The following is a 22,621-nucleotide window of genomic DNA, read 5'->3' on the forward strand; positions in this document are numbered from 1 at the left end:
TTGTAAAGGAAATGGCAGTGCCTTCTTTGGAAGATTCTAAGTTTCAAGTTTATTTATTATTTGATTAATCGCCTATTCCAAATTCTAAGCGATGTACAAATCAGCAAAATACATATTTAAAATATACATGAAATAAACATACATAATTAATAAAGGGCTAAGTTTTGTTTTTTTTTAAAAAAATAATAATAAACTGATTAACGCAATATCTGGCACAATAGGGAAGGCAGGAAAGAAATACAATCTTAGAAAGGAAAGAGTCAACAATTAAAGGTTAAGCACAACAGGATTGGAAAGACAACTAAATAGGTAAGTTAAAAATAAACTAAACTAAACTAAACCTTAGGTTTAGGTCTTTGGAACGACCTCACCACCCCGCTGCGGAACCTGAGCTCCCTTCAGTTATTCCGCAAACAACTGAAAACCTGGCTTTTCAGCAAATTGTAGCTCTATCCTTCCCCCCTTTCTCTCCCCCCTTCTACACATAAGTTCATGTAATCCTTTTTCTTCTTCTCTACCCACTATTTTAAGTTCTTGTAAACCGTGTCGAGCTCCATTCTCATGGAGATGATGCGGTATATAAACTTAAGGTTTAGATTAGATTAGATATACCGCACCATCTCCATGGTTGTGGAGCTCGGCACGGTTTACAGGAATTGTAATGAGAAAGGAACTACAAGGTAAGAGCTAGATGAGGGTCAGAGGGAAGTTAGAGGGCTAGGATGTCAAAAGAGGAGGAAGAGTTAGATTTTTGAGAATAACCAGGTTTTCAGAGCAGTTGACAATTCAATTAAATATTGAATGCATCTTTAAAAAGAAAACTCTTAAGTTTGCTCTTAAACTTCTCCTCTCTTAAGTATAGCGGGAGTGAGTTCCAAGAAGGCCATAAGATCCAGACTGTCTTGCAAGAGAGGGGGAAGGGAGGCCACCCCTTCTCCCCTATCAGATGTAGATTCTTTAGTAAAAAAAAAAGAACCCCACGCTTTCCACATATACCCTTAAATAATTAGAATACAGTACTCCCCTGAAATTCACGGAGGTTCCGTTCCAGGAAACCCCCGTGAATTTAGAAAAACTGCGAATATGTTTTTTCGCCTATCAAAAGGCAGGGGAGGCAGAAGAGGGCAGCTGGAGTGCCGGCGGGTGAAGAAAATCACTCGCGGTCTACTCCCACCGCCTCTTCCTGTAGTAAAGTCGGGCTATACCAATCAGGAGCTGCTTTGACACGCAGCTCCCGATTGGTGTAGCCCAACTTTACTACAGGAAGAGGCGGTCGGAGCAGACCGCGAATGAGTGAGTCCGTGATCCGCGAATTCGCGGGGGAACCGTGTACTGGCATTTAGGCACACTCTGAACGCCTAAAACCAGGCAGCTGCTTAAGGAAATTCCCTCATTGATTCCGGGTTGAGAGCCCAGGATTGTAGGTTCTGTAAGGAGCTTGACCCTCACTGAAGACTTTCACTGCAATGTTTGAAGTAAAGCAAGCTGGATGTAAAATGAGGAAAAACTCCCGGGTAGTCACAAATGAATTAATGTGCTGCCAGATCCTTGCAATGAATCTAAACCCCTCTCCCCCTTTTACAAAGCTGTGCTAGCAGCTGCCACTGCGGTAACTGCCCCAAAGCCCATAAAGATCATATAGATTTAAAAGGCTTTGGAGCTTCTGTCAAGCAGCTTTCTAAAAGGGGGATAAATGAGAAAGAAAGAAGTCAACGCCCCTTTTATCTCAGAAATAAAGCAGTTTATTTCATTTCAAAATGGCTGATTTTTGTTCATTAAGGCAAGTTGGAAAAAAAAAAAAAGCACCAGTGCTGTTACAGCTGTTCCCAAACATCTGCATTTAAACTACACCTCTTTGTATATCTAAATGCACACGTTACACATTCCGACGGCACGCTATACATTTATGGAAAATTTTAAATGTCACTTTGCATCAAAGAAGCAAAGTTCATAAGTGTTGAGGGTCAAACTTACCAACTTGCAAGGAGAAAATGGGAAGACTCTTTTGCAGACATAGTTCCGAGTTACACTCCTTTCGGATATACGAGGGGCCACTGAAAAGTTCTCAGCCCAACCAAGAAGAGAATGATGTGCAGCCGTGAAACTTGCATGTTATTCCACACTTTTCGTTTCAATGAGGCAAATGCATCTAGTAAACGGGCACAAGTATAGGGAAACCAAGCCATTGTGACATCACCGATGAGGTTGGCTCTTAGGCATCGGTGGAATGAGGCATTATGACATCACAATACGAGAAGAGAGTGATGTGGAGCCATGAAACGTACAAGTTGTTCTACACTTTTCTTGGCACTTTTCGTCTCAATGTGGTAAATGCATCTAGTAGATGGGCCCAAGTACAGGGAAACCAAGCCATTGTGACATTACCGATGAGGTTGGCTATTAGGCATTGGTGGAATGAGGCATTATGACATCACAATACGAGAAGAGAGTGATGTGGAGCCATGAAACGTACAAGTTGTTCCACACTTTTCTTGGCACTTTTCGTTTCAATGCGGTAAATGCATCTAGTAGATGAGCCCAAGTACAGGGAAACCAAGCCATTGTGACATCACCGATGAGGTTGGCTGTTAGGCATTGGTGGAATGAGGCATTATGACATCACAATACGAGGAGCCACTGAAAGGTTCTCAGCCCAACCAAGAGAATGATCAATAGTCCATCAATGGTCCATTTCAATGGTCCATCAAGCCCAGTAGCCTGTTCTCACGGGCTACGATGGATCATTGAAATGAAACGTGTCAAGAAAAGTGTGGAATAGCTTGTAAGTTTCCTGGCTCTACGTTATTCTCTTCTTGGCTGGGCTGAGAACTTTTCAGCAGCCGCTCATAGCAGACATAATTTAGAACACTAAGAATTAAATTTAATTAAAGTGCGCTACCCTGTTAGCACACTCTGCCATGCACCAATGCACATTATTTACCACAGCTGCTATTTTATGGAAAGGAACTGATTTACTACTAAAGTATATCGATGTCACTACGACATGCTAATGAGGTAGCAAGTGTAGGGCCCACCCCCCTCTTCGGCAAAGCCAATGGAATAATCCCAGCCACCAATCCAGCAATAAACATTCACCCTATGAGAAGTCCATGAGGAAGACCCTGAGCTAGTCGAACAGGACAGAGGAAGGTTCATCTTGAGAATCTGATCTGCATTCTGCAGGACATGGTGTCCCTGCACTTGAAAGTCCCAAAAAGTTAATAAGAGAACATAGTGCAAGAAAACTGCTCAGCTGGTTTTCTTTCCCTAGTGAGGGTACTTTTTACAGGCCTTCTGCATTTCTTGCAAGAAAGAGGGAACACCACTCTATGGAAAAAAAAAAAAAAAAGAAAAACAGGTTTTATAGCCATAGAACCTTTTACAGAATGATTTTTTTAAGTATTTTAGAAATTGCCTCTTTAATAGATTTAAATGCTATACAAAGTCTTTGGGATTTCATGTGCCATGATGTCTAAACTAAAGAATTTTCCAAATGCTTAACAAGTGGGGGAAAACATGCAGAGCATGGTTCGAGTGTGTGTGTGTGATATACATGTGTGTATGTGATATATTTGTTGTGTACGCCCGTACTTGTGTTTTAGCTATGAAGGGAAGCTGGGGTGGTGATGCAGTTTTTAGAGGATAGTTTTGGGGGGGTTCGACAGATTGCAGGATGGCGAGGAAGTTGCGGGGGCTATTTATTGAGGGAAGAGCAGTTTGCATGGTGGTGGAGCAATTGCGAGGCAATTTGGGGGTAGGTCAATTAGCTGGGTGCCGAGGCAGTTGAAGGGTAAATTCTTGGAAATGGGGTGGTTTTTGCGGGGGTGGGGCAGTTGTGGTGAGGTCATTTTGAGGTCAGGCAGCTTGCAGGAGAGTGGAGAAGCTGTGTCGGTAGATTTTAGGGGGTCGCAGCAGTTTGTGAGATAGTAGGCCAGGTTGGTCAGTTTTTTGGGGTGGGGAAGTTTGCAGGGGATAGGAGGAGTCATGCAGGGTAGTGTTAGGAGATTCAGCAGTTTGTGTAAAGAGTATTTTTTGGGGGGGAGGGGTGTAATTTGGAGGGTTGGGAAAGGAGAGAATGGCGAGAGGCAATTTGAAAGAAGAAATTTCCTAACAGTTAAGTTACACTTCTCCCTAAGGATTCGCGGGGGATAGGGGCAGAGCCGGACCACGAATGGTGAAATACCGCCAATATCTTCTGGTCCGGCTCTGACCCACCCCCGCCTCCCTCCTGCCTTCCCCCCAGCATCCCGGCCTTACCTGGTGGTCTAGCGGGCTTTCGGGGCAGGAGCGATCTTCCTACGCTCCTGCCCCGTGCAGATCGCCAATAGGAAATAGCTGCCGTGAGTTCCCGTAGTCTCTCGAGACTACGATGGGAACTCCCCACAGCCATTTCCTATTGGCGATCTACATGGGGCAGGAGTGTAGGAAGATCGCTCCTGCCCCGAAAGCCTGCTAGATCACCAGGTAAAGCCAGGACGCCGGGGGGGGGGGGGAAGGCTAAACTGTGTGGGGGGGGTTGTTCTTTTTTCCCCCTCCCCCAAAAATCGCAAATATGTGAATTTGCGATTGCCGAAACCGCGAATGGGGAGGGGGAAGTGTATACTGTATGTAAGTTTCTGATCTACAGAAGCTGGGACTCCTTCTCACATAGAAATGCACTGGGCAATTTTTGAAAAGGCTCATTTCCCTAGACTCCTCCATCCAATTTAGCCCATTTACGAACTCAAAGTGTCATTTTACCAGTTTTCCTACATGGAAAGCTTCATCCTATTAAAGTCTCTTTAGCTCTCAGATGCCTGCACTGATTATAAATCAGTCAAAGCAGGAAGATGGTATCTTTCATCGAGCTGAGAATTAATTCGTTTTTTTTTTTTTAAGTGCTCTGTGCATAAATTAAATCTTAAAGTGTTAATATATAATGCAACTATGTAGCAAGAAGTCCAGCACTTATCTTTTTTGCCTTAATCAGGGGTTGAAAATTGAAGTGTGCAGCTGGCTTCAGTTATGAAGCACCATTTTGCTTCATAACTGAAGCCAGCTGCACACTTCAATTTTCGACCCCTGATGAAGCCGTTTTAAAGGCGAAACGGGTCCCGTAGGGCTATCAGCTATAACAGCTATGTTCTTCGAGCAGGAGTACCGGCTAAAGATTAAGGCAAAAAAGATAAGTGCTGGACTTCTTGCTACATAGTTGCATTATATATTAGCACTTTAAGATTTAATTTATGCACAGAGCACTTTTTAAAAAAAAAACCGAATTCTCAGCGCGATGAAAGATACAATCTTCTTGCTTTGACTGATTTATAGTCAAATATATTTTACTGAGCTCAACAAGAATACAACAGTAGTAAACATACAATAAACACTAGCTCAAGTTATATCCAATAATCCATGACAGCAACCCAGATACCCAACCTCCTAAAACCATCCCCCCCCATCCTCCACCCTCGGTCCTCCTTCTAAGTACAGCCCCACAATAATCCAGAGGGGGTTACAAAGTGCAAAAATAGATAAACAGAGCAAAATAATGGAAAGACAAAGGAAATACAATAGACCAGCAATTAAGTAAACGGCTACGAGCCACGGGAGTCATAGTAGTCCAAAAGGGTTCCCAAGTACGTTGAAAAAGGCACCCTGAGAGGGAAGAAAAATCTTGGACATCCCGACGCTCCCACATCAGGAGAGTAATCATCCGGCATCTATATTTAGTGCAGGCATCTGAGAGCTAAAGAGACTTTAGTGGGGCATTCTTCGACTACAATTATTTACAATAAGTCCTGTTGAATTTGTTTGTCTTGTAAGTTTGAGGACTTAGTCCATTGTGATATACTCAAGCTTCATCCTATTCCATTAAATTTTCAATTATCTTGCCCTTAGACTTGCTTCCATTGAAATGCTTTTTTTTAGGGGGGGCAGGCTTATTTCTGTAGAACTCCTGGTCCAATTTTGCCCATTTCTGAACCTGATGTGCCTTTTTACTGTTTTTTTTTTTTAATGTGCCAAGTTTCATTCCATTCTGGTACATTTTTGGAGAGTTATTTTGTCCCCAGACAGACAGATAAATAAACAGACATTCTTGGCTCTTTTTGCATGATTATTTCCAACTTCCATGGAGCTGAAAAGAATAAAAAGTCATGCTATGTTCTCTCTTATCTTTATTTTCTATTATTTAACTAATTTTATTTCTGGTACATGTTAACATTTTCTCTTTCCACTCCATTGTCAAAGAATGAACCAGTTCAATTAATTTAATTCTGCTTTCCCTGACAACTGACAGCTTTGAAAAGAAAATCGGCAAACATTATTTTTTAGGATTAAAGATTTTGCCAGCACGGAATGGCTTTGTCTAATAAATTAGATTCCCAGAGGGCAGTAGTCGCTAAGCCCCAAATGCATCACTTACAACAGCTAAATTATGACATTCCCTTTGGGCTCTCAAAGGTTTTTTGGATTTTGAGTCATTACACATAGCAATTCATGCTTTCCTCATTTCTAAAATTGACTACTGCAATTCAATTTACGCAGGCATACCTATGAATCAAATCACAAATGTCTACAAACATTACAGAATTCTGTGGCACGCTTACTTGACAGATCCACCAGATTTGAACATGTAACTTCTCTCCTCTCTCAGTTACACTGGTTGCCCATACATTTGAGAATTAAGTTTAAATGACTTATTCTTGCGTTTCAGGATTTCACACAGGTATGCTATCATATCGCATCTTCCACCATTCCATATACTCCTTCCCGTATTCTCCGATCATTAGATTCAAATTGGTTATTCCAAATCCTCGGCAAGCCCATTTAAGAGTGTACTAGGTATTCAACATTCTCCCACCCCCATCCTTTCACAAAAGTACGATAGCGGATTTTAGAGCATGCCAGCCTGCGCTAAAACACTTTATCATGGTTTTGTAAAAGGGGGGGGGGGGGTCTATTTCTTGGCCCCAACTCTTTTGGATGCTTTACTCGATGTCATCAGAGCTGAACAATCTTTTGCCTGTTTCAAGACTCTATTGAAAACACACTTTTTCTCCCACCTGAATAAACCTGGTTGAAGGCAGGGACGGGTCCCCTGGAGAGTCATCAGGAGATATTAATTCTATTTGAATTTAGTAACTTTTATTTCTGGAACTTTTCTTTTATACTTCCCCCACCTTTCTTGTTCAGTCTGTCTGTCTTGACTAGATTGTAAGCTCTTTTGAGCAGGGACTGACTCTTCCATGTTTTGATGTACATCACTGCACTATGTCTAGTAGCTCTATACAAATGATTAGTAGTAGTATATTGGCGTTCCTTTCCTTACTGTGGTTTCTTTTTAGCAATTATGTTCACCGCTGAGGTCCTTAATTGTTAAATGCGGTATATCAAATCAATAAAGGTGAGTAATAATAATAACCTCCACCACCTGCATGAATACATTTTGGATGTATAAAGTATTATACAGTCAAAATGTGTGTGATCCAGCACTTATGCAACTGGCACTGGTGACCATTGATTGGACTTGGAATATTGACTGCATTAATTATACAGGAAGTGGCACTCTCTGTATTTGCATTAAGATCTGGAAACATTTCTGCGAGAAAGTATCTAGAGCGACAGGACATCCTGAAAAGATGAATAAGGGCAGAGTTGTCCTTAAGAGGTCACAAAGAGCCTCGAAAAAGAGGGAGATTGACTGCGAAGGCTTTCCGTCTACTTACCTTGGCTGCCCAGTTAATAAGCCACGAGGGGATCATCCCACCTGGATTATCAAAGTAGTTCATGAAGACTTGTAAAAGAACAGAAAGAAGAAACTGAATCCACAGGACTTTCAATCATCAGCAGAGCTTTCCTATAAACCAAACTATTGGTGCTGCTTGTGAAGGTGTTGAACTTCTTCAAATCAGTTCTGGTACTAACACTGGCTGGCACAGTCAAATATCTTTACCCAGTCTTCCAAGAAATGGGTTGGTAGTTTAGTTTCATTTTTATTTTACTGATCTCTTGATTGGGAGGCTGTTATCCTCTTCCTGGACTCAGATGTCCTGAGTACACGATAAGGCCAGAATCCAGTGGTGTAGTAAAGAGAGAGGCAGGGGGGCTCCCCCACACCACACTCGCGCCCTCTCTTCCCTCCCATACTTATTTAAATCTTGGCCAATGTGAGCAAGTTCTCTGGCCTTATGTTGGTGCCTGCTCGGCTCCCCTATGAAATCATTTCCTGGTCGCGGGGCCAGGAAGTGATGTCAGAGTTCCCTCTGACATCACTTCCCGGCCCCGCCGGCACGAGCAGCAGACCAGAGAAGCTGCTCGCGTTGGTGGATTTTAAAGAGGTATGGGAGGAAGGGAGGGCATGAGTGTGGTATGGGCGGCAGAGAGGAGGGCATCACTGTCCCAGGCACCTCCTACCCTCGCTATGCCACTACCACAATCCATTTGGATTTATCAAATATTACGAATAGCGCCACTTAATTTATATCGGACTTTATTTATAGCAGATACCAAACAAACTGAAGGAGCAAATGTTCTAATTACTTGTGTTGAAATAAACATTCAGAAAAATCTCCACAAGTTACTGCTGTAAAAAGGCTAAATAAAGTGCAAATAGTGCTGTAAACTACTGATCAGTTATCATAAAGTGCCGAGTCACCAACCAAAAAGTGCTTTAGTACCATCATATGTGCCAGCGCTGGTTGTAATGAGGGACCATCATTGCACTAAAGAGTCCCTCTTACTGCCATCCAATAGAAAAGAAACAAGAAAATGAAATTGCTAATATGTATTATTGTACTAATATTGATCAATTAATTCCATTCAATATGCTGTGAACGCTCTAGAACCCCAAGTTCTCTGAAAAGCTGGCCTCCCTTTGACTCAAGTCTCGCAATTTACCCCACCCTCCACAATTGGTTTTTGCAACGATACTAAAGCAATTCTTGGTTTTTTCCCAAGCCAAAGACAGTTCTAAATCTAATAGGTGCTGGCACTGTCATCTCGATATAGGGACACTGGATCATTTGCTAAATTATTGTCCCTTGATACTCAAATTCTGGAAATCCATTTGGGGTCAAATCATTACGATATTGGAAGTTCCATTATCGCTATCATATAATATAATATTGTTTGGAACGATATTATTCCCCCAGAAACCAATCAAGGCAAATCAGAATAAATTGCTCCACATTATGACAGGAGTAGCCATGCAGTTGATAATGAAAAATTGGAAAAGTTGGGATAACAACTTATAGTTTCTGGTGGGAATCCTTATGTCAGATTTATAAGTTTGAAAACATTAATTCTTTACGGAGGGGACACTATAGCAAATTTAAGGAAATTTGGGGCCCGTTAACAAAATATTGTAAGATATGAATGTGAATTATTAGCATTATTTCCCTTTGATTCATGAAAGATTGTTATACATATCCAGGACATAACATAAGAATATAAGTAATGCCTCTGCTGGGTCAGACCAGAGGTCCATCATGCCCAGCAGTCCGCTCACGCGGTGGCCCATCAGGTTCAGGACCTGTATAGTAATCTTCTATCTATACCCTTCTATCCCCTTTTCCTTCAGAAAATCATCCAATTCCTTCTTGAACCCCAAAACCGTACTCTGTCCTATCACGCCCTTTGGAAGCACATTCCAGGTGTCCACCACCCTCTGGGTGAAGAAGAACTTCGTAGCATTGGTTCTGAATCTGTCCCCTTTTAAATTTTCCGAATGCCTTCTCGTTCATGTAGTTTTCGAAAGTTTGATGAATCTGTCCCTCTCCACTTTCTCTATGCCCTTCATAATTTTGTAAGTCTCTATCATATCCCCTCTAAGTCTCCGCTTCTCCAGGGAAAAGAGACCCAGTTTCTCCAATCTTTCTCTATCTATCTCTCTATGTTTCTGTGTCTCTCCCTTTCTCTCTCTCTTTCTGTCCCTCTCTAATCTCTCTATGCCCTTCATGATCTTATAAGTCTCTATCATATCCCCTCTAAGTCTCTGCTTCTCCAGGGAAAAGAGCCCCAGTTTCTCCAATCTTTCAGCGTATGAAAGGTTTAACCCCACTCCCCCGCCCCAGGAGGGGTGGGGAAGGGGGGTTAAATAGCTGTACATTATATATTGGTATAGGGTGCAGTCTGTTATATTACTTGATTATTCATATGTTTGCACTATGTATTTGATTTTAAAAATGAATAAAGAATATTTTTTTAAAAAAAGGCTATTCTTATGTTCTTACGAGAATGGAAAATATGGCCTGTTGGGTGTAAAGTCATGTAATATTTCCCACTGGTCATAGCAAATATGTAAACACTCTGAATCCTGAATCTATAAGAGAATATAAAATCACATTCAAAAGCTAAATTACTTCACACACTCATGCTGCTCTTACCCCTGGATCCATTTTTGCCATCGCTCTTGATTGCTACGCTTTGCTTATAGCTGCTCACCCGGATAATACCAGGCTTTTCTGGACACTGAGGAACGGTAACACTTTTGGCGAGAATAACCCAGACCTTCTCCCCAGCAACATCCAAATCTCGACATTCCCGGACACACACATACTGAACTTGTAGCTGAGGAAAGTACAATGGCTTCCATGTTGCGACCATCAAAGTTGAGGCCTACATTTTGAGCGTTGTTTTCAGAATGTTCCTACTGAATATGCATGAAATAGAATGGCCTACAGCAGAAGCAATGCATGCAAATTTATCATGCATAATCGTGATGGAAATCTTGCAAACCACATGACTCTTTGGAGCCCTCAAAGACTGCATTTGGGGGACTTCCAATGGCTTTAGGTTTTCAGCATCAATGTTTATCATTGACAGGCCTGAATCAATATTTAACATAACACCTTGTTAGGCAAGCAGGTTGGATTACTAGATTCATCAGTGGTTGAGTTCTTCTATCATTCTCCACCCTGGACAAGGTTGGTCAACCTTTCTCTGAATGGAATAACTGTAAGTGCACTTAGGGAACCCCAAACTTATATTTTAGGAAACTAAGCCACTTCTTTAAGCATGCCACATCTAACCATCCAATTCAGATACAAGCAAAGGAACTGGTGTTTCTTAATAATGTTTTCATTTTTAGAGACAGGCAACTGATAGCAAATAAATATTGCTCCAGCAACGCAATTCAAAAATGATCTTAGGGCTCCTTTTACTAGCTGTGCTAGTGGTTTTAGCGCTAACGCCTCCATTGAGCTGGCGTTAGTTTTTCCACGTAGCGTGGGTGTTAGCGCGCGCTAAAAACGCTACCGCAGCTTAGTAAAAGGAGCCCCTAATCTCCCATTGCTCCAGGTACATTAGATAGAGTGTGAGCCCATCAAGACAGATAGGGAAAATGCTTGATTAACTGAATGTACACCGCTTAAGTTACGAGAGTGGTATATAGAGACTAAGAAATTAATAAGGTGTTCTGTATTTTTTTGAAAACTGACTCCACCAGCTTTACACATCTGTCCGTCTTCTCAGAGGAAGTTTGTTCTTGATCAATCCTGTCAATGCTCCGCAGGTTACGTAAAAGGATACATCCCGGTTTGAGAGGGGGAACGGATACTTCACTTCCCAGTAGATAAATTTTCCTCTCTCACTTTCTTCCTCATAAAGCTCTAAAACACACACAAACGAAAAGAAAACACAAGGTCTCAAGTGAAAAGTTTACAATAATGTGTGCCTGAAATGGCATCTTTGGTGGGAGAAGCTAGGAAACCAGACCAGGTTTCCTCATCATTTTGTTCCTGCGGAAATCCAGAGCAAACTATCAGAGCCTAGGAAAGAGCAGTACAGTACTCCCCCCCCCCCCCCGAGATTCACGGGGTTCCGTTCCCACGAATCTTGAAAAACCGCGAATACGGTTTTTCATGGGGGAGCCTGAAGAGGGCAGCGGGAGAGGGCAGCAGGAGCGCCGCGAGTGCAGGAAATCACTCGCGGTACGCTCCGACCGCCTCTTCCTGCACTTAGTCGGGCCTTATTCAATCAGGAGCTGATCTGAAAATAACATACAGTGTTCCCCCGGTCGTTCGCGGTCGGAAAATACCGCGAATGACCGGGACCGCGAATCGCCGACTGCGAACGACCGGGGGAACACTGTATGTTATTTTCAGATCAGATAGTGTTGCCTCTAAATCTGTACAACACTTCCCACCAGGGGTCTCTGCAGGCTCAATTTTCTCATCTCAGCTGCCCAAGAATGGCTGCTTGGGGTTTTTATTTATTTATTTAAAAATTTATACACCGTATATTATCTATACCGTTTACATAGTCACAGTCATAAATGTAAGACAAACAAACATTTTTCTTTTTTTTTTTTCAGTTCAAAATAAATTTTATTGGTTTTTGGAAAACATAAAAAACATAAGTACAAAAAGAAGAGCTTCTGTCCCATAAAATTTGATCATTAATCAAATGATATATTAGCAGGTATAAATCTCAGCTCAGAAAAGCACTAGCGAACAATTGCGTCTTTTCAACATCTTCTTAAAACCCACGGTGGCAGCGCAAAATCGCAAAACACCTGGCAGAGCAGTCCATAGTTTCGCACCGCCCACCGATAACATAGGGCTCCCTTTACGAAGGTGCGCTACGCGTTTTAGGGCGCGCTAGCTGGAAATCTACCGCCTGCTCAAAAGGAGGCGGTAGCGGCTAGCAAGCGCGCTATTAACATAGAAACACAGAGTATGACGGCAGAAAAGGGCCAACGGCCCAACAAGTCTGCCCACTCAAGAACCCTCCCTCCTCGAGAATCCATCTTTTAAGCATTCCTCTGGAGCGACCCCACCAGACGGTCCCATCGTCCCTTGAAGTCGAACGTGGTACTGGCCTCAACTACCTGACATGGAAGACCATTCCATCGATCAATTACCCTTTCGGTGAAGAAGTATTTCCTGGTGTCCCCATGAAATCTTCTCCCCCTGAATTTTAGCGGGTGCCCTCTTGTCGCCGTGGGACGCCGTGGGATTTCTTCCTCCACCTCAATACGGCCCGTGACGTATTTGAATGTTTCTATCATGTCTAAAGTTTCAAGTTTATTAGGATTTTTATATACCGCCTATCAAGGTTATCTAAGCGGTTTTTACAATCAGGTATTCAAGCATTTTCCCTGTGGGCTCACAATCTATCTAACGTACCTGGGGCTCTGGAGGATTAAGTGACTTGCCCAGGGTCACAAGGAGCAGTGCGGGGTTTTGAACCCACAACCCCAGGGTGCTGAGGCTGTAGATCCAACCACTGTGCCACACACGCCATACATGTCCCCCCTTTCTCTGCGCTCTTCGAGAGAATATAAGCACAGCCTGTTCAGACGTTCTTTGTATGGGAGATCCTTGAGTCCTGAAACCATCTTAGTGGCCATTCGCTAAATCGACTCCATTCTCTTCACATCTTTTTGATAATGTGGCCTCCAAAACTGAACATAGTGCTCCAGGTGAGGTCTCACCATGGATCTGTATAAAGGCAGTATAACTTCAGGCTTTCGGCTGATAAAGCTTCTTCTAATGCATCCCAGCATTTGTCTAGCCTTTGCTGATGCTTTCTCCACCTGATTGGCAACTTTCATATCATCCCGCGCATTCACGGCCCTAGTGCGGCTTTGCAAAAGGAGCCCATAGTCCCACCAATCCTGGAATGAGAAATCACCACCACCACCACCCCCCCCCCCTCCCCGAGCATACTTTCATGTTATTTTCCGACCTCAAACTCCTCCTTGGCTGATAGATTTTTTAAAAATTATTTCAAAACCGCAGGAGATACATGAGACGTGACCTGTTCCTGGGGCTATTTGGGGCGCGGATTCAGAAAACTACGTTGGATAGATCGCATCAGCTCTAGTTTCCTAGAGGTAGTTGAATTTAATAATTTTTTTTACCGCTATTTAAAAGATCTCTTCTGTAGAATCAGGATGCTATAACAAGCTTTCTTTTTCTGAACGGGAAATTTATGTATTTAAATTACCCACATTTTTATTTTGTGTATAATGACCTTTGTTTCAAAACTATTCAGCTACTTCCTTTCCTCTAATGCACACTGGCATAAAAATATAAAGCTCAAATGACAAAATTGCCTTTGTTCTATTATATTACACTAGTGTTTAAGCCCGTTAGATTAACGGGTGCTAGATGTGAAATGTTAACATTTAATCGAAGAGACAATCTGGACTCTTTAGAGAAACTCATTGCACGGTCTCGATCTAGGGAGCGGAAAGAAAAAAAAAAAGGGGGTTGGGGGCTCAGGGCGATGAAAGCTGTTTAATGTAACTCTTGAGCCCGTCCACGATTTAGGAGCGAGAGAGAGAGGGAGTGCAGGCTGACCACCTCTCCTGCTTTTGAACCTGGGCAGAGGAAAAGCCGGGGGGGGGGGGGAGGGAGTGACATCATCATCCCGAAGTGAATAAGGTGGGAGAGCAATTTCAAAGCCTCGGGCAGCGGCGGCTCCTTGACCGATCCGCGCTTACAACGGCCCCACACTCGCGGTCTGGCTGCCTCCCCCACCAAAGCCCTTCGCGGCGGCAGCCCCTCCCGCATCCGTCCTCGCGTCCCAAGCCTCTCCGAAGGCCGGCTCCCACGAAAATGCTACCCTTCTGTCCAAAGCTGCGGCGGCAGCCTCCCTCAAGAGGCGCACCAGCGTCGGAAACCTCGTCTCTGAAGTTGTGACGTCAGAAAGGTCTCTGACGCTGGTGGGGCTCCCGAGAGAAGCCGCCGCCGCAGCCCCAAACAGAAAAACAACATCTCCATGGGAGCCAGCCCCCCCGGAGAAGCCCCGGACGCAAGAGGAGCCGCCACCGCGAAAACCCCCCGCAAGGGAGCCAGCGAGACCGCGAGTGCGGGGCCATTGCAAACAGCTGGGTTCTTCGGCTTCCCCTATTATCTCCACCGCCGTAGTCTCTTTTTTAATCTGGGGAAACCGCCGTGCAGAAAATGCCATTGCTGGAGAGCAGGGAGTGCCGCGTTTTAAAATTTCTCGGCCGCTCGTGGGGCCTTAGTAAGCGCACATGCGCACACTTGCCGGACCTACGGATCATGGAAGCACGCTGATAAGAGTGCGCATGCGCCACTTATGGTTTTATTATGAGATAATTATGTGCAAAAAATTTAGATGGTAAACATGGGGGGGTCCTTTTATCAAGCTGCGGAAGGGGTATAACGCGCGTTAAACCGCCTGCCGCGCTAGCCGCTAACACCTGCATTGAGCAGGCATTAGTTTTTAGCCGGCCACGCGGGTTAGCGCGTGACGAAATGTCCGACGCGCTAACCCAGCTAGCGCGGCTTGATAAAAGGACCCCCATGGTTTCCTTAGACTACAAAAATTTGTATTTCAAAGATCTTTCAACCTAATCTGTTTAAAAAAGTCATACATAGATTAAGGGCTTCTTTTACGAAGCCGCGTTAGCAATTTAATGCACGTAGTAGCGCGCGCTAATTTGCCGGCCGTGCTAGCCGCTACCGCCTCCTCTGGCGGTAATTTTTTGGGTAGCGGTGGGGGTTAGCGCGCGCTAAAAAGGTGCATGCGATAAAACACGCTGACGCAGTTTCCTAAAAGGAGCCCATAAATTCTAACAGGTTTTTCAACTTTGTCTTCTGTCACCTGGTTTGTGCTTTTGCATAGAAGTTAGCAGATATAGCGAGAGGGTTTACATAGGGCTCCTTTTACGAAGGTGCGCTAGCGTTTTTAGCGCGCACACCGGATTAGCGCGCGCTACCCAAAAAACTACCGCCTGCTCAAGAGGAGGAGGTAGCGGCTAACGTGCGCGGAGTTTTAGCGGGCGCTATTCCGCGCGTTAAGGCCCTAATGCACCTTTGTAAAAGAAGCCTTTAGTTTTACATCCAAAACACTAGATTGTAAAAGGTAAGTAACTTACAAGACATATATGGCTCCAATAGCGAGGTCACAACTTTCGATGTAGAATGGTGCAAAGCTTTATACAGTGGAACCTTGGTTTATGAGCATAATTTGTTACAGAAGCATGCTCGTAAACCAAAATACTTGTATATCAAAGCGAGTTTCCCCATAGGAAATAATGGAAACTCGCTTGATACGTTCCCCCCCCCCCACCGAGGCCAGCGGCGCTGCTCCCCCTCTCCCCCCCCCCCGCTCACAAGAGGGAGAATTAGAAGGCCTTGAGCATGCGCAGAAGCATGCTGATCACCACGGTCTCAATAATCGGGAGGGAGGAGGAGGAGGGGCAGTTTCTGGGAACTGGAGAGAAGCAATTTCTAGATTTTATATCAAATTGCCAAACTTACTGATATTGTTACCAAACTGTAATGTTTTAAAAAAACCACAGTAATTCTTTACCAAATACTATAATTATTTTGTACAATGACATTTTCAGTTCCCTTAATTCAATTTTCATCCTGACAAGTTAACACATTTGTTATCCTGCATTAAAGATGTTGGGGTTTTGTTTTGGTTTTTTTTCCCAAATTGGCATCAGTCAGAGGAAAAGGGCGAAATCGCCTTCTGTTTATGAATACTAAATCATTGACGTCTGTAGAACAAACAACCATCGGCAGCTAGTTTTAATCTAAGTCCCATCTGCACTTTCCAAATCCGCAAACGTGTTGGGACACGGCCTGGTAACGCACCGCGACAGCCTTTCAATAATGCATCTGCTTCACGGGGGAGAGCTGTAAAGGACGACACAGCCACATGGTATTGTCTGCTCTTTAAAATTTAAAGGGTGTAACTTCCAACTGCTTCCTCTCTGTTCCCTTCAGAAAAAAAAAATCATTACAAAACACATTAACGTACTAGTCCTTCACGTAGGTAGCTTTCGAGCAGCTTTAATTGGATTCCTCAAGTAAAACAATAAAATTCTTTCTCAAAAGAATATACAAATTAAAGAAGATTACCGTGTTTCCCCAAAAATAAGACACTGACATATTAATTTGGGGCCCAAAAAAGGCACTCTGTCTTATTTTCGGGGATGTATTTTTTCATGTACAATGATCATCTCTCCCTTCCCCTCCTCCACCCCAATTCTTCCTATTTCCTTTCTCTCCTCCACACGTGCAGCAAATTTCCTCCCCTCTCACCCATCCCCTTGTGCAGTATCTTTCTATCCCTCCCTCCCATCCCTTGTGCAGAACCCTTGCAGCTTCTATCCCTCCCTCCCATCCCCCCCACCCACTGACCCTTCCATTTCTCCCCCGCCAACCATGAGACCGAAATACCTTGTGACAAACGCTACGTCGGCAGCAATTTAGACAGGCTGCTTCGCGGCCTTCTCTCGCCCGGGCATTGCTCTGTTACCGCGGCCAGCGCTAAAAACCGTGGAGTTTTTTCTGAGATCAATGACAGTTGTTAGACCCTGCTATACGTCTTTTCTGGACTAAGTATAAGGGTTGCTGTTTTCCGAGGTCTCTTTTTCTCCACATTGTTCGGGATCCACGCCTAAATATGATTTTTTAATTGGCTTAGTCGGCATGGTAATTGACCATGCTGGTTTTCAGCCAATCAAATAATAAAACCCATTAATTAAACAATTTAAGAGATCGTCTACCAATGCCTAAGTCCCCTTAGGCGCCACTTGGCATGATTCTATAAATGACGCCATTTTTTGACTGACAATCACACTGTTTATAGAATCTGGTACTTAGTTAAAATACAGCAAGATGCGTGACTGCGTCCTATGGTGCTCGTCTTTTGGCGCAGTAAGCCCACGTTAGGGCTTAGCGCACCTTAGTAAATTGCCCCTCAGCCCTAGAATAATCGCCATCCAAAATAAAATTAAATTAATAACAGTTTCAGCAAATCATAGATAAAATTAAATCCCGGATAGAATTTGGGCACCTTTTTTCTTTCTATCTTGTGACCAATGTGGTTCCCCGGATTTCTAAAAGAGTTATTGAGTACAGGGTTTACCGACCTTTCACATACTGGTCCCATTGTTTTCTGTATTCCAGATCCATATAGACATCTACACAGAGCTGTGGGGGACAGTCCGAGAGACCACCAAAGACTTTATATTCATAAAGTCCTGACTGCTGTGAAAAGAGCAGAGGGGGAAAAAAAGGTTTCTCGTGAAAATGTAATCGCGATCATTCACACATGGGTCCTTTCACTAAAGCGTGATGAAATCTGGGCTCGGCACATTTAGCTCCCCCCACCCTCTCCTTTTACAAAACCGGGAGCAGCGCAGAGCATTCAGCACGCCGGCCTGCGCTAAAAATCGCTATTGCGGTTTTGTAAAAAGGGGGGAAGGGGTTTAACGCAGTTCATACTACACAGTTCATCTTAATTTGATATAGCGCCTATAAATTTACTGATCTAAGCGATACACAAGAGAATAATAAAAGGGGAAAATTTGTTGGCAGTTACACTAGGGCGCCTGGGTTACAAAATTTAGGGCTCCTTTTACAAAGGCGCGCTAAGCGTTTTAGCGCGCGCAAACCGTGCGCTAAACGCTAACGCGTGCATGTTAGTCTGTGGATGCGTTAGCATTTAGCGAGCGCGTAGATTTAGCGGGCGCTAAAAATGCTTAGCGCACCCTAGTGAAACAGGGGGTTAGTAGAGATTTTACCGCGTGCTAAGCCCAGAATTAGTGTGGCGCCTTTTGGGGGGCTGTTTCCTCAATTTTTATTTTTTTTTATTGCAAGTCGTGCTTTATCGTAACCATTAGCACACAGTAGCTGAAGGACATTAACACAGGACTGCATCCTATATAAGACGTGCATAGTGCCATAGTGACATAGTGGCGTAGTGCATAGTGGCAAAGTAAGGAGAGGGTGGACCGACCCGGTTGCTGTCTTGGTGGGGGGCGCCGGCACCTCTCCTCCTCTGTGCGAGGAGTATGTCTAAGTTCCTGCTCGCGGTGGTGAACAGCTAGAGGTACAGGGGGGAAGGGGGGGTCATGCGCATGTCGAGAGGAGGAGTGGAAAAAGAGGCTGGGCAGAGAGGAGGAGGGGTACCGGCGCCCCTACCAACATGGCGCCCGGGGCAGACCGCCCCACCCCCACCCCTTACCACACCACTGTCTATACTTCAGGAAGCAGGTAAAAGCAGGCCTTTAATGGAAGAATTAATTTGCTAGACACACACATATGCACGCACACACACACACACGAATGACACCAGCTGCACATACTATAGGACAGGAGTGTCAAAGTCCCTCCTCGAGGGCCGCAATCCAGTCGGGTTTTCAGGATTTCCACAATGAATATGCATTGCTTTCATGGTATGCTAATAGATCTCATGCATAGTCATTGGGGAAATCCTGAAAACCCAACTGGATTGTGGCCCTCAAGGACCGACTTTGACACCCCTGCTGTAGGACATGTCAATCCACTCCCACCCTACCTGAGAATTCAAAAGCACCATTCTAAACTCATATGCAACTCCTTTAACCACCCCCTCCCCCCCTTTACAAAAGCGTAGCGCAGTTTTTAGCGCCAGCGGTAACAGCCCCTACGCTCATAGGAATTCTATGAGCATCGGAACTGTTACCGCCATGGCTGGCGCTGAAACCCACTCTATGGTTTTGTAAAAAGGAGGGTAAATTTTTTTTTAATGGTTTTTAATATTTTTTTTTTTATGGCACTTTCAATTAAGAGTGCCGATTAAGCCAATTCATAGGCCATAGAAATTCTATGAGCGTTGGATCTGTTACCGCCGTGGCTGGCGCTAAAACCCACACTACAGTTTTGTAAAAGGAGAGGATTTTTTTTTTTATGGTTTTTAATTTTTTTTTTTTTTTATGGCACTTTCAATTAAGAACACCGATTAGGTCAATTCATAAGCCCTAAGGATTCTATGAGCGTCAGAGCTGTTACCACCGTGGCTGGCGTTAAACACCACGCTACGCTTTTTGAAAAAAAGGAGGGTTAAATTAATCACCTTATTTTCTTACTATCCTGCTACTCTGTCTTATCTATCTATAAGCTCCATCTTTGCTTACACTCTATGCTGTCTATTAAAATGTTTTTATCATGTATTGTGTCGACACTGTATGCCATATTTTGATTATAATTTGAATATTTTTGCTGTTGTAATTGTCTATTGCCTATGTTTGACTTATTCGTGCTGTACACCGCCTTGAATGACTTCCTTTAAAAAGGCAGTAAAAACGAGTCAATCCTAATTAATGGCTTCTGAGAAGGTGGAGTTGACCTAAATGGAACGCCGCATTAGAGGGACCCATTTTTCTCAAGAGTTGCAATGAATATTCATGGAATTTAATTATAGAAAATGATGCTATAGTATTTGGCTCATTTAGAAACATAGTAACATGAAGTCAGATAAAGGCCAAATGGCCCATCCGCAGCATCCACTATCTCCTCTTCTCTATTGGCTAACACTCTTTACACCTGCATTGTGATGTCATAGAACTTTATAGAAACATTGTAACATGATGGCAGATAAAGGCCAAATGGCCCATCTAGTCTGTCCATCCGCAGTAACCATTTTCTCCTCCTCTCCCTATTGGCTAAGACTATCTTAACATTTGCATCTCCTCTTCCTATAGGCTAAGGCTCTGTGCACCTGCATTGTGAGGTCATAGAGCTGCCTATCTGCAGTAACCATTGTCTCTTTCTCTCTCCGAGAGATCCCATGTGCCTATCCCAGGTCCTTTTGACTTCAGACAGTCTCTCTGTCCACCACCTCTTCTGGGAGACTGTTCCATGCATTTACCACGCTTTCTGTAAAAAAGTATTTCCTCAGATTACTCCGGAGCCTATCACCTCTTAACTTCATCCTATTCCCTCTCATTCCGGAGCTTCCTTTCAAGAGACTCGACTCATGCGCATTTGCGCCACGTAGGTATTTAAACATCAGTATCATATCTCCCCTCTCCAGCATTTCCTCTAAAGTATTAATATTGAGATTTTGGGGTCAATTCCTTTTGTTTTTTGCAAGGTAAAATAGCTGAGCCAAACTTAAAATGGAAAAACTGCGAATAGAGCCGGAGAACGCTGCGGGAACTTGTAAAAACGTCAAACGTCAAAATGAGGATGTGAGTTGATTGGGTCAAAAAACTGTCTTCCGGTGGGCCAGCTCCAGGATATATTGAGTATTTTCTCGCGGGCCAAACATAATTACACTGCGGGCCACATTTGGTCCGTGGGCCTGGGCCTGAGTTTGACACCCCTGGTCTAGATGGATTCAAGGATACAGCTTGGAAGATGCAATCATGTATGATGTATATAAATTAGAGAATGGCACGGTGACAAAACTCATCACCGTTCCCGTCCCCGCGGATAACTGCGGGAAACTATCTTCATGTTATTCTTTAAGGAGAGAGGGAAGAATCAGAGTATGAATGGCCACAACCACTGACCCTCAAGCTTTGCTTTGAAGAATGCTGGTGTAGAAGGACTGAGGTTGAAATAAACACTAAAAAAGTGACATGAGATTATTTCCCGCGGTTATCCGCGGGGACAAGAACGGTGATGATTTTGTCACCGTGTCATTCTCTAACATAAATCCTCTCCGTGGAAACCAGAGACCTGATCAAAAACGTCAATCTGAGCCGCATTATAACATGTCGCAGACTTACGCTATTTAATCCATTTACCACTGGAGACAGCCAGGGAGTGAAATTCCAAGAGGAAAGTTGTTTCTCTTCCAATAGTTGCTCGTTAGAGATCAATTTCCTTTGATTTAAACTTATCTGGGTTTGGATTCCCATTGTTTTATTTTGTAAACATGAATCCTATGTTCCCTGACAGAAACAATCACAGTGATTCCCTTTCGTCTCATTTAATGGTCTAATTCCTAACCTAAGGTCTGGTACTACGGACATTAGTGTTTCTGGACTCTGTCCAGCTTTAGTTTCTTAACACGTGGTTTAGCCATTATTGGATGCAGGAAACTAGGCTAAATGGACCTTTGATCTTACACAGTATGGTGCACAGTGCTTGCTATTGAATGTATGACACATTGCATAACCTAAGATTTTGTACGCTTGCACATGTAAGACAGTCTATGATGCTGTACGTTTGTGTCAACTTTTACGTATCTATTATGTTATATATACATGGCAGTATGATATACAACATTATAATGAACTGAATCTCTTCATGAAAAGGTGCTGAGATAATAATAAAGTGGTAATACAACAAGAAACTACAAATTAAATGCTTATCTATTAATTAGCTATATATGTTAAGAGCCATTAAAAAAGTCAAAAAGAACTGTAGAATATAGTTATTAAATTTAATTTCTATATTGTACAGTTCTTTTTGACTTTTTTTAATGCTTCTTAACATAATAATAAAGTGCATGATGTTGCACGATTCTGTTTTGATGTTGCATGCATGCATGCACATTTTGCACGATGCTGCATGCTGCAGTGGCCGCATTTCCCGTAGGTAGCGCAGCCCCTCCTTCTTCCGGGCTGGGCTCCGGCCAGTACCTGGTCATAGAGGCGGTAGACAGTGAATCCCGTGGACTCCATGAAGAGCTCCCAACCCCCATCCAGCGCCGGCGCCTCCAGCTCCCCCCAAGATTCCCGGAAGAGCCGCTCGGGGAAGCTCAGCTCCATGGCCGGCACCTACCGGCCTGTCCGACCTAGGGCGGGCCCAAGCCGCCCCTCAGCCAATCCACGCTCCTCGTCATGCCTCCGCCTCTACCGCAGCCAATCCGCGCTCGTCCACGCTTCCGGGTTCTGGAGCAGGGCGTGGCTGGAGAGGGCGAGGCGCGGATCAGC

The 22,621-nt window shown here is 43.8% G+C and overlaps 1 protein-coding gene across 2 annotated transcripts; it reads right to left on the reverse strand.

Annotated features, from left to right (window-relative positions):
* Positions 1-2,188: 2,188 nt before the first annotated feature.
* Positions 2,189-22,510, reverse strand: PCTP (phosphatidylcholine transfer protein). Of its 2 annotated transcripts, none has more exons than XM_033959967.1 (6): positions 22,328-22,510; positions 17,843-17,957; positions 11,509-11,588; positions 10,365-10,536; positions 7,707-7,774; positions 2,189-3,327 (listed from the first exon to the last, which is right to left on the reverse strand). In XM_033959967.1, exons 1-6 carry the CDS (start codon positions 22,454-22,456, stop codon positions 3,268-3,270), a joined length of 624 nt encoding a protein of 207 aa, XP_033815858.1. In that variant the 5' UTR covers positions 22,457-22,510; the 3' UTR covers positions 2,189-3,267. The 2 variants fall into 2 exon arrangements, with proteins under 2 accessions (XP_033815858.1, XP_033815857.1); XM_033959966.1 differs by having other exon boundaries at positions 17,843-17,960; positions 22,328-22,501.
* Between the last annotated feature and the right edge of the window lie 111 nt (positions 22,511-22,621).

Source organism: Geotrypetes seraphini, chromosome 10, assembly GCF_902459505.1.
Source record: "Geotrypetes seraphini chromosome 10, aGeoSer1.1, whole genome shotgun sequence".
NCBI classification, from domain to species: domain Eukaryota; kingdom Metazoa; phylum Chordata; class Amphibia; order Gymnophiona; family Dermophiidae; genus Geotrypetes; species Geotrypetes seraphini.

What these genes read in the sequence shown, in the direction of transcription:
- PCTP (XM_033959966.1), bottom strand. Translation starts at nt 22,456, where the DNA reads ATGGAGCTGAGCTTCCCCGAGCGGCTCTTCCGGGAATCTTGGGGGGAG. An exon ending in TCTACCGCCTCTATGACCAG is followed by an intron (nt 17,961 to 22,327) that starts GTACTGGCCGGA and finishes CTCTTTTCACAG; the next exon opens with CAGTCAGGACTTTATGAATA. An exon ending in TGGCAAAAATGGATCCAGGG is followed by an intron (nt 7,775 to 10,364) that starts GTAAGAGCAGCA and finishes TTCTTTTACAAG; the next exon opens with TCTTCATGAACTACTTTGAT.